General features: G+C 41.8%; 1 protein-coding gene across 1 annotated transcript in view; it reads left to right on the forward strand.

Annotated features, from left to right (window-relative positions):
• The first annotated feature begins 1,234 nt into the window (after nucleotides 1–1,234).
• ghrhrb (growth hormone releasing hormone receptor b) overlaps nucleotides 1,235–20,670 on the forward strand; it is a 76,030-nt gene continuing 56,594 nt past the window's right edge. Inside the window, exon 1 of the mRNA XM_085137225.1 lies at nucleotides 1,235–1,619. Coding sequence (XP_084993351.1) covers nucleotides 1,518–1,619 — 102 coding nt within the window. The 5' untranslated portion in view covers nucleotides 1,235–1,517. The remainder of the gene's footprint in view (nucleotides 1,620–20,670) is intronic.

The following is a 20,670-nucleotide window of genomic DNA, read 5'->3' on the forward strand; positions in this document are numbered from 1 at the left end:
ATGAAGGAAAACACAACAAAGGACAAATGGAGACTGAGACACTAGATACATACATACATACAGGTAACAAGGGAAGAGGAAACAGGTGGGAGCTCAGCTGACACTAACCGCAGGGGACGAGACAATGGTAGTTAAACTGAAAACAGTGCGCACAGTATGAGGGACTATTAAAATAATACAGAAAACTGAGACAGAGACTGAGCCATAAAAACTTGATATAGACAAAAAAGAAAACAGACGTGACTGACAGAAGAAACAGAAAACACATGACTGAATGAGAAAGTATGGTGAACTTAACAGATGAGAACAGGAGGACTAGACAAGGGAAATGGGAGACAGACAAGTATGGATGAGATTAAGACAAACACAGACTAAACATCAAAAGGTAAACACACACAAGACTGACTACACACATGAGACTACAGGACAAAACAGATGAGACAAGGACAGATACGGAAACATAAGGGAAGCAAGAATACAAGGGGACATAAGGAATAAACTGAAACCAGGAACAGACTGAATAAAAAACTAGATCTCTGCAAAATAATGAAACAAATCGATAAATGAAGAAAAAAAGACAAAAAACACTATCCAAACACTGATACATGCAAACATTTTTTGCATCTCATACTCTGCAAAGACAGTTTGTATATATTCTGTTTTACTTAATATTTAATATTGTAATGTAATTTTTGGTCTTCAGGTCTGTATTTCAGATGGAATCCAGACATGATCACTGTTCCCGTTTGATTGAAATATGCTTTCTATGTTCTGTCATGGATAAAATATGGGTTTATGAGATTTACAGATCATTGTATTGTGTTTTTATTTACATTCCACACAGCCTGAACTACCTTTTTGGAATGGGGATTGTAAAGTGATATGCACAATACTCAAAAAGCAACTATGATTCAGTAATATTATGGATATAATTCTGTAGAACTTTTATTTTAGGTATTTGGAGTACAATTCGGTGCAAAACCTTTGTACTATTTGGGTATTTAAACAGAACCATAATTTAAATCTTAACAACTCTAAATACATGTTTATCCCTTCCTAAAACAGGTATTCAGTGCAAAATGAGATTTAAACTTTTGTGCATACATTTTTCAGGAGATACATGCCAGTACGGAGCCTGAAAATTATCCTGTGTTATCCGTTTATGCAATTAGAGTAAAAACCTCGAACCTATGAACACACCGTTTTCCTGCTCGTGAAGACTCCACTCGCTGTCTTCCCTCTTGTCAGCGCGCATCTGCGTCTGTGTGTTCTGCTCCATTTCAGGGAGGAGCGCAAACTGTTTGGCTCTGTCCAGCACCGGCCCCTCTCCGCGTGTAAATGCGCACTGTCTCACTCACCGGACACTGGAGAGAGACCGGGCGGCATTAATACCGGCGAACTGTCAGCCGGCTGCTCAGTTCATTGGGTGTTGACAGTCGTGGAAATTTAAGGAGGAAATAGTTTGTTGTAATCTGTTTTTTCTACTTTTCTACATGCACTTTTCAAAGCGAGCATAGATGTCATCGCACAGCATGCTTATCTCTGGAAGCTCCCGATTGAAATGGACGGACGCATTTCTGTACTTGGGTCTGTTCATGCAGTCGGCGGTTTGGGAAACGGTGAGTCCAAACGCACAGCTTAACCTCATCTATCTTATCATAAGGAGAGTTGGAACATGAAGTAATGTGTCTGTGTGGGTGATTTTAACACGATTCCAGTCACATTGTTTTTATACCGACATGACTTAAAATATTTGAAAATTATTTTTTAATCAAATAAGATCAATTCTCTTACTTTTTTTTTTATTAACTTTTACTTTTATTAACTTTGTACATTTATGAATTCTTTCATTGTAGTAGTGGGGCTGTGCATTGGGTTTACATGTTATCATGAGCCTTTGTTTGAGCATTGAGGAAAGGGAATTAGGGATCCTTGCCCCTTTAAATTAGAAGTTACAGACTAACATACATTTTGTGTGTGTAAAGCTTAGAATACAAATACAACATGAACAATAAAATACACAAAAACGATAGTAACTGTACAATCTATATTTGTGACATTTTAAGATTCTCTTGTTCAGCTTCAGTCTGAGAGTTTAAAAGAAACATAACACATTTTAGTCTTATTATTATAGGCAGGCAGGATTGATAAGGTTTGCTGCCTAATGCTTTTTATTATTAGCAATTAGCCATTAGTCAGTAGCTCAATGAAAACAGATGGCTGATATATCTATTGAGTAAGTGCTAATAGTTAAATAGTTAATTGCTGTTGAAATGGGAGCTTTACTGGCTTCTCAAAATTCTTTAAAGTGTTGTGAACATCAACTAATGCAGCTGCTGGTGAAACGTGTTTGTCTGCATTTATGATGCATTATTGGAAAAAAGGTGCTGTGTGAATATTTGTATCAGCTGGAGGAGGCGAAGACAGCACTATTGGCAAATAGGTGCTCAATATGATTTAAACACCTATTTAAACACCTAATATCAATATTGATTAATATCTGTGTGTCAGTTTGTTGTGTGTGTATACTTGACTTAAATTTTTCCCCCATTGTGTATCAAAGTAAATAATCTTCAGATGTTGATTTCCAGAGCTGTTATATTCTGCCATGTAAAGAGAACGCAAAAAGAAGTTACATGTACAATCAGTACAAAAAGGCATGCACTGTTCAAAACAAACAAACCAAACACCACCCCCCCCCCCAAAACAAAAAAAACAAAAAACAAAAAACAAAACGCCAAACCTTTGAGCAACAGACTTCCATCAACCTTAACCTCCTAAGACCTGAACTTTTCCATGGCATGCATTTTTAATTTCTCTTTGATATTTGGGCTGATTGGGACCTCATGAATGTAAAAACAAAGAATCACCAGATTTTTTTTTTTTACCAGATTTTTGTTTCTAAGAAAAATGAAAGCCACATATGAAGACATTCATTTTAAATTTTGATAAAACAGAGGCAGTATAACGTCCTCGTAAGTGGATATCAGGCCCTTGTGGAGCTAAATTTAGTATTTTGGTCGAGACAACCCAAAATGTGATGTACACATATGTGGATGCCGGGTCCTAGGATGTTAAGACTCTTAATTGCAGTGGTATAGAAGAACCAGATGATACCTCTGCATTCTTTTCCATCTTCTTGCTACACCATCATATACGTTAACTCTCCCCAAATGTTACCTGAGCAGATTCCTCCATATTTTATTGTAAACAAATTCATTTTACATTAGATGGACTTTTGTGCAAATGGTGAGTTATACATGACACTGGCATTTTTGTAAAGAGCTAAACTATTAATGTAATAGAAACATCATCTAAATTATAAAATATATTTTTTTAAATCAAACTCTGCACTGTATACATTTGCATCAATATTCTAACATCTAACATTTATTTTGTCATAAATAAAAAGAAAAGCATGTTTTAAACAATTTTATAAATTAAATTGTTATAGTAATTTTCTGCTTCCAACGTAATCATGATCTTATGTAAAAAATCACTAATATCTGCACGAGTGTTTCTAAAAATTTAAGGTGGAAACATTGCATCCATCATAATCACAGAACGTGTAGATTAGGAGTTGTTTTCTGATATTGACCTGCTGCGTTCATGTTTGTCTGGCACATCTGATTCGAACTAGGATGATAATTACTTGCTAGATGACTAATTTGTCTCCAGTGGTGTCAAATCGCCACAAATCATGTGACTTAAGAACCAGTTCATGCAAGTATTGCATGTCTGTCTGACTTTTGTTTTTCTGCTTTGCTTTTTCTTTCCTTTATAATGAAAAAGTAGAATTTGAGATGTACCTCAGCCATCAAGAGGAGGACTGGATTTCAAAGAACAAACTTGTATAGCTCAAATAAATATTGAATAAATAGTATCTCCTGTGACTCCATTAACCCTCATTGCTCACTTGAGTCTTCTCTGCTTTTGGCTTCAAAAAGTTTTTTCAGTAATGAGAACGTAGAAATATTTTCTCCCTTTTCCCTCATTTCTACTATGCATGTGGGGTTTGAAATTCAAATGGCGTAAACAATTTAGCGTGAAGCACATTTCTTTTGCATTTTGTCCGTATATGAACTTTGATTCAAAACCATTGTGTAGTTTCTTCTTTTGGGGTTATGGAGTGATTTGTGTCTTTTCCCTGATCCCAAATGCTCATAATAATCCTGTGTTGCCTCTTCATTTATTAGCTCTTTGCTCCAGATGAAAAGATCAGATTGTCATGGACTCAAGATGCCTTTAACCCCCTTTTCCTTATATTTATATCATTTTATAGATGATCAGTATCTCTTGTGAGTTACTGATCAGCTGGAAAACTTTATTCAACAGAAAACTGCTGCCTTTTATTACTTTATTGCTGATGTTTTCAGTGTAAGGTACAGTAACAGTCTTTACTTAAAACACTGGGTTTTTCATATTTCTCTTTCAAAATCACTGCCATCCATATCTGACACAAAGGCTTTTGTCGAAAAACATTTGACCACATGGAAACACTTGATCTTGATTTAGTCTGCAAACATGAGATGGCGCCTGCAGCCTATTGAGATTATATAGGTAGTCGAGCGCCTTCCAGGCCTGCACATTTGTAAGTGCAGTCACAAGAATGTATTCTGTGTCTCCCAGTACAATCTCAAGTGTGTGGAGGAAATATCAGAAAACTGGTCATAACACTAGGGGAGCTGGACAGGGCTGTAGAAGGGCATCAGTCAAGCAGCAGAATTGTACCAGGAAAAACAGAAGGAGCATTGCCACTTGCACTGACCTACAAAACCTCTAGTAGGCTACGTGTGCATATTTCTGACCAGACAGAAACAGACTCAGAGAGGTTGCCGTGAGGTCCTGAGGAGGCATGTCTTTGAAGGACATAAACCTCCGTAAGCTAGCCAATAAATACTCTAAATGCTGTTAGGTATGGAGATATAATGCTCAGACCCATTGTCAGAACTTGTACTGTTGCAGCTGTCCCTGGATTGCAAACACTGTCTATACACATTACTGAGCCATATGATGCAATTAAAAAATGAAAAGAAAAATTAATAACATAAAATAAAAAAAATCCAGAGAAAATTGTAACTTGTACATTAACAAGTTGAGTGCACTCAAGCACAAGTCTAAATGGTTTTAGCATCATGCAAGGTGTTACCATGAACCATAACCCGACATATGCACCAGGCAATAGCTTTTAGGTGAAGAGGTGTTCTGGTGTAAGTCCAATATTGATTCTTCTGTCATCCAGCAAGTCTGTCTCTATAACAGATGAAAATTTTAGTCAGAGATTTTTATGAGAATGCTAAGTGAACCAAAATGGGAATAATGTGGACTAAAAAGTAAATCATAAAGATATCCCAGTGCTGAATAAGGTAATTGTTCCTAGTTTGTTTGATAATAGGAGGCACACATACAGCACAGTACAGTATAGTACAGCTTTGAAATGTTAGTTTTTGATCTCCATGAAGTTGTTTTTCAATACTACATTCCCATTTAAAGTGCATGTGCACACCAGTGAGGCCACAGACATCCCTGCTAATGGCTTTACATGGTTCCTCTGATCTACAAGCACTACATAACAAGGAAGGGAGTTATACAACCACAGCTGTCTTCTTCTTCCCTGCTGTGGGTAAAAACATGAACGTAGATAATGAAGGTTTAAAATTACCAAGAAAATTCAACACTGCATTTAACTGATGGAGAAGAAAGCTGCTATATTAGAATGCTATGTATCAGCTAAGTTCATAAAGGTGGGTTCAATAAATTCTTAGGTTATTTAATATAAAAAAAAAAAAAGTAGTGCTGTCAGCATTAATCTCGTTAAAATGACGTTAATGCCATAACCGCATTAATGCGGCAAATCTCTGTTAGAGAGTTAGCATCGATCGCCCCGTGCTTGGGGCTGCACGGCGTTAACGAGCTAACTGCACTAACGCATTGATGCTGTGCAGCCCCATGCATGGGCCAATCCGCACTAACTCGCTAACAGAGATTTGCCGTGTTAATGCGGTTATGGCATTAATCTCATTTTAATGAGACTGACAGCACTAAAAAAAAGTATACTGTGTTCATAAATATGCATAGATTACTGTGTAATTATGTCTGTTATATCAAGAAATTGATGCACTCTGACAAACTTATTGTCAATCCATTAAAAAAAACATAGGAGCAGGTTTTTGGTTTGTGGAAGCCACCATGTTCTGCCACCACATTTAATATTTACAGTGGTCAGCAAGGACATTTTTCTTCAGATGAATTCTGCATTTTTTGGATGTGGCTAGAGACTGGCCACATGCAAACACTAAAGACCAAGGAGAGGAGAAGTGATGTTTGCATGCCATGGAGGGAGATTTCAATTCAATTTTTTTCTATTTTGAAAAATACAAATAGAGCTACCTTTAATATCCTAATAGCAGGTCTTGAGTAACAACTTGTAGTTGTAGATTGTAACGTTCATATCGCCTGCAGAAGCCTCTCCCATTAGACATCAAATAACCTGTTACCCTCTGTCTCCAGCCCAAGGCAAGTTCTACCTTAAAAAAAACAAGCTGTAAAATGCTAAAATCAATTCTAAAGGCCACATGTAACCAGTGCAGAGAGGCCAACATGAGGAAATGTGCCATCATCCTGTTAGTGCCCTTCTGATGGCTGCGTTTTTTTTGTTGAAACCGAAGGCAGTCAATTGATTTTTGGGGGCAAATAATGAGTGACATTAACTCAGTTGCTGAAAAGACAGGAAGGGCTTTTGTGCCTTGAAATGAAAAGATTGACTTCACAGTTGATTTTCAGCATACAGATGGTTCACTCTTTTGTATCTTATAAGTCTGATTTTAGAGAAAGTATATATATAAAGTATATAACGCCAGCAATTTAGATAATTTAAAAATGTAAAAAGTATAAAAAGTTTTTTTTTTAAATTTGATTTAATCCTTGCACTCCTCTGGAACCTACAGTAAGATAAACATGTGTCCTTTTCAAGTTTTTTTTATTTGACCTTAACAACGGAGTAAAATATAACTCACATTAATCAAAATACCATCACAGAGGCAAGGAAGCACCTCGACTTTCTTTCATCAACTACAAGTGCATGGATTGAGCTGGAATTCTTTAAGTATTTCCCAAAGCCTTAGATCACAATTTTAGCGAAAGGTTTCTATCAAAATATTACAGATCTTAAACAAACTACAAAGTGTTAAAGTGAAAATGACAAGGGCTGGTCTCTGGATCTATGGGTTAGCTTTAGCTTTAGGGTTTGCTGTTTCATTTACAGTCTTTGTGCTAACATGAGCAAATTAACTGCTGTACAGACATGAATATGAACCCTTAGTAATAAAGCAAACATGCATGTTTACCAACATGTGAGATATTTAACAAAGAGGACAGACAGACTCAGAGACCAGTGCATGTTAAAAAAAAAGGAATGCTAACAAGTGGAACTGACTAAAGAATGGCTGGAGGTGCCTGCAATAACGACCTGTTTTAGACAGTGATTGGATTTAAATGACACCACAGCCGCATAAACTGCTGCCAGACAGGATGGAGAGTTACAATAATTAAAGTGCTGCTCAAATGGCACTCACGCTCTTCTCTCTGAGTGAGTCTATTATTCGGCATCTGTTAAAGGAGAGAAACCATCAGCGAACTTGTGTTGCTCATATGAGCTATTCCAGCTTCACTGCGCATCACTACATTCGAAAGTGACACCCCGTGCTGCTCCATCAGACAGTATGTCATGTTACGATCTTGCTTGTATAAAAGAGGCTTGTTCTATAAGCCTACAGGGTAGATAAGAAAGCACTGTCTTGTGTCACAGTGAGGCTGTGCTGCCAGATCAAGTCTTCAGCCACGTGCACTCACGTGTTACTCCCGGACATTTGAACTATTAATGATGTAGGAGTTATCAGGCCACCCAGATGGAATACGTTAGGGGAATATTTAATATTTTCACTGTAAATTGTCCTCCCTCGTGTACAGTAATATGTTTAAAGGGCTGATCGAAACAGTACTTAAAATAGAAAATAGCTGGTGGAAAGATGGCCTTCTATGTTTATTAATGACAGAATATAACAAGGAGGGTTTATACAAGGATTGTAGTCTGACATCTAAGGGAGTGCTTTATAATTATGTGATTAAAATGAGTTGAATGAAATACTGTAAAAGTTATGATAATTATTGTGCCAGCTCACGCCAGAGCACCAGTTTACTTTCAGGCATGTGTCCTGACACACGTTACCTTCAACCTGCACAATCGCGGAATTCTTATATACACAATCGTGTAAGCTTCTGTTGTTGACTGGTTTGTACTGTATATTTGTAAATGTGTAAACTGGTGCCATCAAAGGAATATGTCCCGTTGTAAATCATTAACTCACCAGTCATGATGCATTGGCTGAATTCTAGCAATTTCTGGGTAAAATAAAACTTTTTTATGGCAAAAACAACAATTTAGCCAATCACTAAATTGGTTCATTTAGCCTCATTAATAATAATGGATTGCATTTGGCTTTTCAAGAACCTCAAAGCACTGTACAATTCCACTATTCATTCACTCTCATACACTGGTGGAGGAAAGCTACAGTTGTAGCCACAGCTGCCCTGGGGCAAACTGACAGAGGCGAGGCTGCCATATTGCGCCATTGGCCCCTCTGGCCATCACCAGTAGGCGGTAGGTGAAGTGTCTTGCCCAAGGACACAACGCCCAAGACTGTCCGAGCCAGGGCTCGAACCGGCAGCCTTCTGGTTACAAGACAAACTGCCAACTCTTTGAGCCACAATCACTCCACCATCATTGACTTGTATTCATCGAGAACTATCATGTAACCAACCCAACCTATTGCCATCTGGTGGCCTTAAAATGTAGATTTTTAAACACTTTAAAACAATAAGTTCTTCTTATAGTGCTTTTCTCTTTACACACTTGAAACACTTTATATAGCATATCTCATTCACACAAGTACTTTTCCCCCTACATCTTAGTATTTTCTATATGGTAAATGGACTAGTTCTTATATAGCACTGTTTTACTCCAACCGCTCAAAGCACTTACAGAACTATAAAGCATTTTCTATGCTTGGTTTTTCCTCTACATAAGTGCTTTTTATCAAACAATCATACTCTGATGGATGCATTCGAGAGCAGCTTGGGGTTAGTATCTTACCCAAGGATTTTTGCTATGCAAACTGGAGAAAAAAAATCCTGATTTAGGTCAAGAAGAGTTTCTGCCCTGTAGCAGTGAGTGTCACTGGGTTGCTGTGAGAGCACTGGGTTAAATGTCACACTCCCCTGCAGTGTCACCATCTGATCTACAGGCAGGTGTTCCACTAGAGCTTCTTCACACAGTTTGAATCAAACACATCCGAAGAAATCAATTGCATGCCAAAAAAACAAACAAAACACACACACATACACACATGCAAAAAACAAACAAACGAACAAAAAACAATTATTCACTTGATAGCAAAGTATGACACAAATTTAACTACAGGTTCCAGATGCTGTTGGAATCTCCATTTTTTGGCACATGTTACTATAATCTCAGATCTTTTTAGATCTAAGCTTCAGACGTCCTCCTGTTTACATTCCTAAGAAGGCGTGAATATAAGTAAAAATAGAGAAGCCTTGACAGCAAATGTCAACGCTTTGAGAGGACGTCAAACACCCACATTTTTTGCTGTCATGGGTGCTCATTACAGTTCATCCCAGGGGTTCATTACAAGACTCCAACCTCTGAATGCCTCATCCAAAATAAAAAAGGACTTCCGCCTCGTGGCGCCGCCACGAGCAGGCAACAGCTGATAGCGCTTTGGCAAATTCAGTGTTTTTTTTATGGTGTATTGTTTTTTGACCCCTCACACCCCTCGTCCACCCCTCACACCCCTGATAGGACTTTTCTTCCTCTTCCCATCTGGCAGACGCTATCACAGCATTAGGGCCCGATAATCCAGACTGCGAGATAGCTTTTTCCCAAAAGCCATCAGAGTCCTGAGCTCAGCCCCCCCTCCCCCCCCCCCCCCCACACACACACCCACACCCACACAAACCATTAACTGACTCTATTGCACTCCACATACCACTTCCTTTGTAAATAGAATAGAATAGAATAGAATAGAATAATCCTTTAATTGTCCCACAAGGGGGAAATTTGGTTGTAACAGCAGCCAAAAAGATAAATATACAAACAAACAATCACAGGACACGGAACAGAAACATACACAATTTTTCTTACATATTTACATTAAGGACAATGGTTACTATAAACAGAGAGTACTGTACAATTATTAAATTAAATAAAAATAATTACAGGTAAGAGGCAAACCAGGTTGTAGTGCGAATTGGTTAATTAACTAACTTATTGCAGTTACAGCATTGATGTAAACATCTATGTTTGTTGGGAGCAGTTCAGATTGTACAGTCTGACAGCTGCAGGGAGGAAGGACCTGCGGAAACGCTCCTTCATGCATCGAGGATGCAGCAGTCTCTCACTGAAGGAGCTCTGCAGTTCAGCAACATCTACATGCATGGGGTGGGAGACTCTGTCGATCAGAGATGTTATTTTGGCCAGAGTCCTTCTGTCTCCCACCACCTGCACTGGGTCCAGGGTGCATCCCAGAACAGAGCTGGCCTTCCTGATGAATTTATCCAACCTCTTCCTCTCAGCTGCCGATAAACTTCTGCTCCAACATACCACACTGTAAAAAAATGACAGATGCCACCACAGAGTCATAAAAGGTCTTTAAAAGCGCTCCCTGGACTCCAAATGACCTCAGCCACCTCAGCAGGTAGAGTCTGCTCTGACCCTTCCTGTAAAGAGCATCAGTGTTGTGGCTCCAGTCCAGTTTATTATTCAGGTGAACACCCAGGTACCTATAAGAGTCCACTATCTCAATGTCCACTCCCTGGATGTTCACCGGTGTCAGTGTGGTGGGTCTGCGTCTCCGGAAGTCCACCACCAACTCCTTCGTTTTCCCGGCGTTGATCAGCAGGTGGTTCTGCTGACACCAGTCAACAAAGTCCAGAGTCCACTGTCTGTACTCTGAGTCGTCCTCACCTGTGATAAGGCCAACTATGGCAGAGTCGTCAGAGAACTTCTGTAGGTGGCAGCGTGGGGAGTTGATGGAGAAGTCTGCAGTGTAGAGGGTGAAGAGGAACGGTGCCAGCACAGTTCCCTGCGGGGCCCCCGTACTGCAGACCAGCGTGTCAGAGACACAGCCCTGTGACCTCACATACTGTGGGCGTTCTGTGAGGTAGTCCAGTATCCACTGGGACATGTGGTGGTCCACTCCTGACAGCTCCAGCTTGTCCCTCAGAAGTCGTGGCTGGAAGGTGTTAAAAGCACTGGAGAAATCAAAGAACATGATCCTCACAGTGCTTCCAGGCTTCTCCAGGTGAGTCAGAGCTCGGTGGAGGAGGTAGATGATGGCGTCCTCCACCCAAATGCCAGGCTGGTAAGCAAACTGCAGCGGATCCAATGAAGACCTCACCAGGGGGCGCAGATGGTTTAGAACCAACCTCTCGAGGGTCTTCATCAGATGCGATGTCAGGGCTACCGGCCTGTAGCTGCTGAGGTCCTTGGGATGGGAGGTCTTTGGTACCGGTACCACACAGGAGGTCTTCCACAGCTGTGGTACTTTCCCCAGTGACAGGCTCAGGTTGAACAGATAACCTAGGATGCCACACAGTTCATCTGTGCAGCATCTCAGGAGCCTGGAGCTGACGCCATCTGGACCTGCAGCCTTCCGCACCTTGATCTTGCGAAGCTCATTCCTCACTTGAAGTGCTGAGATAGAAAGAGTAGATTTTGGGGGAAGGGTGTGTATGTTGGAGTCCACAGAAGCCGGGGGTGGGTGTAATGACTGGGAGCTGGGAGGTGTGAAGCTGAGAGGTGTGAAGTCCTGAGATGAAGGACAGGCAGTCCCTGAAGATGAAGGAGATTGCAGCAGGGGTGACGATGCTGTGGGAGGGGTGGGTGTTTGATCAAACCTATTAAAATATTTATTTAGGTCATTCACCCACCCCAGGTCTCCTGCAGCCTGGGGGGTTGGTTTTTGTCCTGAAATTGTCTTCAGGCTGTTCCAAACCCCTCTGATGTTGTCCTGTTGCAGCTGCTCTTCCATCTTCCTCCTATAGTTATCCTTTCCTTGCCTTATCTTCCATTTCAGCTTCTTCTGAACAACTCTCAGCTCCTGTTTGTCTCCAGATCTAAAGACTCTCTTCTTCTCCTTGAGGAGAGCCTTAATTTCAGGATTTTTCCATGGCTTGTTGTTAGAAAAACAACGTACCTTTTTGATGGGTACGGTGTTGTCCACACAGAAGTTCATGTAATCCGTAATGCAGTCTGTGATGCTGTTGAGGTCATCCTCCATGCTGTTTTGTGGATCAGGTTTAAAACTACTTATAAACACACACACACACACAAAGTAACTCCACCAGAGTGCCTATTTCGGGTCACTTTTTCCGGTCCAAGCCCGGATAAATGAGCAGAGTTGGAATTGTGACATTACAAAAAACAATAATTGCTAAAATAAATTGAATTCGTAGTTCTAAATAAACTCTAAATGCATTTAGGACGTTTTTTACTCACTTTATGTCTCTTCCACGATGTTATTTCTCTCTCCAACAATGTAGGTTACAATTACATTAGCATGACCAATTGTGCAAATTTGGCGATGACGTCATTTAGCGACTTTTAGGACAGCCAATAGCGATTTTCCTTACTGAGGAGTTGGCAACACTGCATACTGGGTGAAGGTGGGGAGAGTGGAGGACAGGGAGATGTGATTAAAGTCCCCAGAGATCAGGAAAAGGGCCTGAGGGTGCTGCGTTTGGAGTCTGCTGGTTACAGTGTGCAGGACCTCACGGGCTGCTGCAGCGTTAGCAGAGGGCGGGACATACACAGCTATCATAATCACGTGTGTAAACTCTCGCGGTAGATAGTACGGTCTCATGCTAACCGCTAGCAGCTCAATGTCCTTACAGCATAGCGTCTCTTTGATAGATAAATGCCCAGAGTTACACCATCTATCGTTCACAAACACAGCCAGACCCCCTCCTTTCTTCTTACCACTCTCCGTTGTTCTGTCGGATCAGATGAAAACCATCCATGTTTACGTGTGAGTCCGGAGCCAATACTCTGTGAAGCACATCAGGCTGCACTCCCTGTAGCTCCTCTGATGTCGGGTAAGGGCTGCCAGTTCGTCTACTTTATTGGGGAGAGATCTCACATTCCCCATAATAATAGATGGAATCGCTGGCCGGTACCTCCTGACTTTACTGCGACGCCCGATCCCGGCCCGAGTATCGCGTCTCTTCCTCCTCACCTCGCGGGGGATGTTAGCTTGCTTAGCGGTAGGCAGGGCAGCGGAGGCTCCGAGGGCTAACAGCTGATCCCTGCTGTAAACAATGGGAGATCGGACCTCCACGCACTCTCCGGACAAAGACGCCGTAAAAAATGTAATAAAGAATACCATTGTCCATAGAATTCTGATCTCCATTGTGGGGGACAGCAGTCCACAATAGAAAAACAAAAACAATGACACAAAACAACAGAGAAACATATATTAAAGAGAAAAAAGGACTCGGTCAGGTCGGAGCTGCTGATACTGGTTGCCAGCTCGGAGTGGTGCCGGACAATCCTACACATAGGAATATTGTTCATGTTGGTCACTTTATTTCACTCAAGGTCACTTTAAATCACTCATACTGTAAACTGTAACGCTGCTACGTTGGTCACTACACTAGAAGTCCCAGACTTTTCTAACCCTCTGTCAGCCAAGTGGAAGCTAAATTGGCTAGTCTTTTAGCATCAATTCATATGTAAATTAGGTCATTACCTGAGAATTCTGGAGGGTAGTGGGGGTGTGTGAATGATTGCTGATTTCTAACTGCCAACTGCCTCTTTGTTTGTGTGTGTGTGGGGAGCTGCTAAAAGCTGTGAACTTCCTTTTGTGTTGAGGTGGATGCAATTGTCATCTTGCGGGGGTTACTAGGGTTCCATCACTACACGACTGCTGGTCAGCAAACCTGGGAAACCCACAGAGCATTGGAACTATGCTGCAAAACCGCTTCCAAGACATCATGCAACACCTACGCTTTGATGACAGGTCCACCCACAGTGATCGAGCAAAGACTGATAAGTTCGCTGCAATTTCCAGTGTGTGGGGATCATTTGTCACCAACTGCATCACGTGCTACCACCCTGGTCTACATATCACCGTTGATGAACAGCTTTTCCCATCAAAGACTCGGTGCTGTTTCCTGCAGTATATTGCAAGTAAACCTGACAAGTTTGGGATCAAGTTTTGGGTGGCTTGCGACCTAAAATCCAAGTACATTTGCAATGTCTTCCCATATCTTGGCAAGGACCAGTGGGTAGAGACTGTCTGAAAATGTAGTGATGAGGCTGATGGAACCATTTCAAGACAAGGGCAGAAATGTTACCACGGACAATTTCTTCACATCGCTTTCACTTGCGCAAAAACTTCTTAGACGGAAAACCACCATCCTCGGCACAGTCAACAAGATTCGCCGGGAAATTCCTCAATCCGCTAGACACACAGATCGCAATGAATTCACCACTCAGGTATGTTGCAGGTCTTTTGTGGTTCTATGTTTATGTGTTTCATTGTGTGTAAAAGTGCTATGGAAATAACAATTTATCTTATTTCTTAGGTGTTTTCAACCTCTGCTGCCACGCTGACAGCGAATGCGGCCAAACGGAAGAAGACAGTCTATATTCTTAGCAGCATGCACAGCGTGGTTCAGACTGATAACACCACCAAAAGGAAGCCAAACACTGTCACCCTTTACAACACCACAAAGTGTGGCGTGGATGTGATGGACCAGATGGTGCGGGAGTACACTGTCCGCAGAGGAACACGGCGCTGGCCAGTTGCCGTGTTCTATAACATGACTGACATGGCAGCACTGAATGCACATGTGCTGTATCAAGCATGCACCAGGACGCAGGAAAGACGGGTGGACTTCCTGATGGAGCTTGCAAGAGAGTTGGCTAACTCTCATATGGCTGGGAAGAAGGCAAGAAAAGAACAGTTGCTTTGGACACAACCCTCCACACCTAGCCCTGGAAAAAGAGCCATGTGTCAGGTCAAACACAAATGCAAGAACAATCATGCCACTGTGCGATGGGTTCACTGCTACAGATACACATGTGGTAAATGCAGACTACCATGGCAGTGCCAGGATTGTGAGTGATTGCGGAAAATGTTGAAATGTACTCACTCACTTTTTATTATTATTTGTAAATATGTGTACAAATGGTTGTTTTTTTTTTGGTTTTTTTTGTACTGTTTTTAACAATAAATCTCAGCAACAAAGGAAATACACCCATGTGTGTTGATTTCTCCCTAAGATGGCAAACTGAAACACAAGTTTCCTTGTGGCCCAGGAAACTAACCACTCCAAGTAGCTCAGCATGGCCCCACCTTATTTACATGACAAAAGCAGCAGTTCACAGGTGATTAAGGATATTAGCTAAAAGCCTACCAGCCATTTGGCTGGAAGGCGGGTTTTAAAGGTAGAAAAGCCAAAAGGCTGCTCTCTGGGACTTCCAGTGTACTTCAAGGTTAGTGTAAGTTTACAATTGTAAATTGTTAGACTGTTATTGATTCTTTTTAGCTTAAAGTGTATATTTACTCCCCTTACCTTAGTCTTAAAGTGTATATTTATTTCTTACTCTTCCTATGGAACTGGAGCCCAGTCGTCTCGTCTCTCTATATCCTGTACTGTATATAGCAGCGATAACAATAAAGTTTACTTTGACTTTGAATAGTAGATTTTCTAAGCCGTCACAGGGAGAATGAAGCAAATATGTGCACTGGAAAGAAGAATGTTGAAACCATGTCAAAAGATAAATTGACACTTCATTTTGTCACCAAAATCTCAAAAAAAATCTGCCTAAATCTGCTGGTGAGATATTCATTAAATCTTCTAGCTTGACCTCAGGGCTGGACTGGGACAAAAAATCGTCCTGGGCATTTTGACTAGAGACCGGCCCACCAGGTATTCTAGGAAAAGCCATAAAGCCTTTGAATGAAAACAAACACTGTTGTGACAGTGATGTACGCTGTCTTATATGATTTCTATACATTTTAGGTCATAATAAAAATTTGGTTGTAAGATTCAGATAATTATTTAATAACAGCCAGACATTTTAAATGAGAATAAGAAAGAAAATTATTTCTTTGTGCCCCCCTTTCCCTGTTAATGCCCTACCTGGCCCCCTGGCATAACTTTGCTAGACCTGCCCCTGCACAGTTACCAGCTGTCAGCTACTTAGAAAATGATATTGGTGTTATTTGTCTCTCAGAAACAGTTCATAACTTCCCTTCAACTCATTCATGTCACCTAAAAGGTAAACCTGTTTCTCGATCACCTGCTCAGCTCTGATGATTCAGTAAGGACATCTCCTGGTTTCATCTTCATGTTTTCCTCTCACCACATATCTTAACTGATATCATGACCAGCAGCTTTTACAGCTGTGGCTCCAACAAACATCAACTGATACTAGAAATTAATATTGAATAAATTCTAACAACAGCTTATCACGCTTAAACATGCTGCTGTTGGTTTCCTCTTTCTGGCGCAAAGTGGGTGATAAACAAACAAGAGAGACAGGACTTGCGTCAGAAAAGCCGATCAGCTGATCATGATCAGTTTCAAGATTGAAGTAGCAACAGGAGAGGGAGGGGAAGAGAATGAGAGAAGAAGAGGCAGCTGTGCAGCATAACGACAGAATAACTCCAGCTTTGTGTCTTTTTCCATTCTAGCTAAAGTCCGGGACAAACTGTGTTCCTTCTCAGCTCAATACTAAACGCATAATATTTTCTCTGAATACCAGACGATTCTGTTTTTTAAGGGACGGTTGGCAACTCTACTAACTGACCTTATGACTAAAATAAAATTCACTATCAGTAACATCATAGCACCCACCCAGCTGTATAGAAACTCCGTCATGCTAGCTAGTACGCAGTACGAGTTATTGTAATTGACTATAAAAAGTCAGCACAACGAAAATAAACTACACATAAACTTGGTTTATATCTGACCCAGATAGACTGCAGGTCATAACTTCTTACCTGAAGTTCAGTTCACCTGACACTCGGACCGGCGGCCGCCTCGGGTCTCTCCTCCTCCTGCCTCCCCTTTCCCTCTCCCACCTGCTGGCCTCTGTGGAAGCTTCGCCATAGCCACCACCAAACAACTGAATTATTTTTACACATCGGCCAGCATCTGGCCAATCCACCACCCTTCATTGTTTATACCGTTACAAAAAAAAAAAAATCATCGGCCCATAAAAACGAAAAATCACCATCGGCCCACCGGGCAAATGCCCGGTATGCCTAATGGCCAGTCCAGCTATGCTTGACTTCATGAAAAAGTCACACAATCAAGTATTAGTAGTGTTCCCTTAGGAACCTTGCCTCATCCAAAATTTAAAAAAAAACCATACAAATTAAAATGTATAAAAGTGAAAGCAATCCCTTCCTTCTCTTTCTATAATTTTTTTTGCCTTTTTTCCACCCATCCTTTGTGTCACTGCCATCTTGTGTCTGCAGTTGGCTATTGTCACTGCAAGCATGCTTGGCTTGGATCCCATTGGAAACTGCAGCTTTTCTCCATTTCACCGGTGTGTCTGTGTGTCATGGTGCTGGGTCGTTGACCCAGCGTTTTGTGTTTTATGATTATTTTGTTCTAGTTATTCTGTGTCCTCCCTCCTTGTGTCCGGTTCGGGTTCTAGATTTCCTGTTTTGTTCTGAAGGTCTGTGTCTGTTGTCATTGTGTTCAGCTTGTCTCCTCCGGTCCTCATGTGTATTGGGTTCAGCTGTTCTTCCCTCCTGTGTGTGATTACCTGATTACCTTGTGTGTGTATTTATAGTGCGCGTCTGCCTGTGCTCCTCGTCGGCTCGTCTGTGTTTCTTGGTATCCTGCTCCTTAGTCTGCGTCTCTCTGCTCTGCTCTCTGTTAAGATATCTCGTTAAGATTTCAGGTTTGCTCTTTAGTTTCTCCCAGTTTAGGTTTCTGTTAGTAATTTCTCACGCTTCGTTGCCTGTTTCTGCCACTGCCACCTTGTAAATAAACTCTCACTCATATCATCAGTCGGCTGTCTGCATTTTGGGTCCTCCTTTTCCTCCACACCACACGGCTCACCCCGCCAGCCGTGACACTATGTCCCATTAACAATGGCCTGAACTTATCAGGCTGAAAGGCTAGCTCATTTCCAGTTTTCAGAGTCCACCTGGCTTGTCAGGCGTTTAACCATTTAGGAGTGTGAAGGTAGGCAAGATTCTTGTAATCCGTCCAGACGATAAAGCCAGTGCTGGTACTCCTCCAAGGCGAGTTTGACTGCCAGGAGCAATCTGTCCCCTACATCATAGTTCCATTCTTTGAAGAAGAGATGATGAGAGATGTAGGCACAAAAGTGAAGCTTACCTTCATACTGTTGGACAGCCGCAACTCCCGAGTCCAAAGCCTCCACTTTTACAATAAACTGGTTAGATACAGGTGGAGACAGGATGGGAGGTGAGGCAAAGCATTGCTTGAGGTTACTGAAAATGGTTTGAGCAGCCTAGTCCCACTGAAAAGCACCTTAGAAGAATTTAGGTGTGTGAGAGGAGAAGCGATCTGGCTAAAGTTTCGGATGAAACAACAGTAGAAATTAATGAAGCCCAGAAAACGCTGGAGCTGTTTCCAGTCAGAGGGTTCTGGCCAGTCCACCACCGCTTGGACCATGTCTGGGTCAGGTGAAGATGTTTTCTGGCAAAACAGAGACAAGCCTTTATGTTCCTTTTGCTTGGCAGTGGTTTTTGTCTTGGAACTGTGCGATGCAGGCCCTTCTAAACATTGACCTTAATTGAGGCATGTGAGGATGTGTTGTTCTGGGGTCTTTTGTGACCTCTTGGATGAGTCGTTGCTGCGCTCTTGGGCTAATTTTGGTTGGCTGGGAAAATTTGCCATTGTTCCACGTTTTCGCTATCTGTGGATAATGGCTCTCACTATTGTTTGCTGGAGTCCCACAGCTTTAGAAACAGCTTTATAACCTGAGAAATCTCAGTTACTTTGTTCCTCATTTGTTCCTAAATTTCCTTGGATTGCTGCATGATATCTGGCTTTTGTGAATCTTACTCCACTTTGTCCGGCAGGTCCTATTCAAGTGGTTTCTTGAGAGCAGGTGTGGCAGTAATCCATCACATGGTGCTGTTACAGTGAGGAGAGACCTTGTCATCTTCTTCCAGACTCCATCTGGACCAAAGGCCAACTATGTACCAAAGAGACTGAGCATGGTATACTTGGCTCCTTTTAATGTTGAGGAGCAGAGGCTCTACTCTGAGCTCCTCTCAGATGGCTGAACTTCTCACCCTATCTCTGAGGGAGATGTCAGCCACCCTTCGGAGGAAGGTCATTTCTGCTGCTTGTATCCGTGATCGTGTTTTTTTGATGCACAGTTCGTGACCATCGCTGAGGATAGCGACATAGATCGACCGGTAAATTGAGAGTTTCACTTTTACACTCAGCTCTCTCTTGACCACAATGGACTGGAACAGCGTCCGCTTCACTGCTACTGTGGCACCAATCCATCTGTCGATCTTCCGCTCCCTTCTGCTGTCACTTGCGAACAAGACAACTCTTCCACTGGGGACAGGAACTCATCCCTGACCTGGTATGAACACTCCTCCTGCTGAGGACCATGGACTCAAATTTGGAGGTGATGATTCTCATTCCCACCACTTCATCCTCGGCTGCAAACCATTTCAGTGCGAGCTGGAAGCCATCACCCAATGAAGCCAACAGAACCACATCATCTGCAAAAAGCAGAGCTGAGATTCTGAGACCAACCAAGTGAAAGCTTTCCACCACTTAGCTATGCCTAGAAATTTTGTCTTTTTACAAACAGAATTGGTGACAAACAGCAAACCTGGCGAAGTTCATCACCCACTTGAAACGAGTCTGACTTATTGCTGACTATGCGGACCAAGTTCTTTCAATGGTTGTATAAGGATCAAATGGCCTGTAGCAATGGGCCAGACACCCCATAATCCCCAAGGACCTCTCACAGGACACTCAGAGGGACATGGTCAAATGCCTTCTCCAAGTCCACAAAACACATGTAGACTGGTTGGGCAAACTCCCATGCACCCTTAAGTATCCTCGAGCGAGTAAAGAGCTGGTCCAGTGTTCCATGACACTATGAAAACCGCATTGTTTCTCCTGTATCAGAGGTTTGACTACCAGACCAACTCTCCTTTGCAGCAGCCTGTCATAGACTTTCCTGGGAAGGCTGAGAAGTATGATGCCCCTTCTTAAAGATGGGAACCACCACCCCGGTATGCCCATCCAGAGGTACCGCCCCTGATCTACACGCAACTTGTAGAGCAGTGTCAACCAATGTTCCCTCTAATTTTTCATGTGTCTGAGCGAACACACAAACTCCTTGAGCGGTCCCTTGGACCACTGTGAGCAACAGCAGACGTGTGCACTGTGGTCACGCCAGCATCGAATCCATCCAAGTTACATGGTTTATTAAAATAATCAAATTACAGCATTTACATTTATGTTAGACTACTTTTAATTAACTGCTTTAGCCCACTTACAATGAAAATTTAAAAAAAATCTTGTTCATGACCTGTGTAGTATGTTAACACTATTGGAAGTAAAAAATAA

The sequence above is a fragment of the Neolamprologus multifasciatus genome, chromosome 17 (genome assembly GCF_963576455.1).
Source record: "Neolamprologus multifasciatus chromosome 17, fNeoMul1.2, whole genome shotgun sequence".
Lineage (NCBI taxonomy): Eukaryota > Metazoa > Chordata > Actinopteri > Cichliformes > Cichlidae > Neolamprologus > Neolamprologus multifasciatus.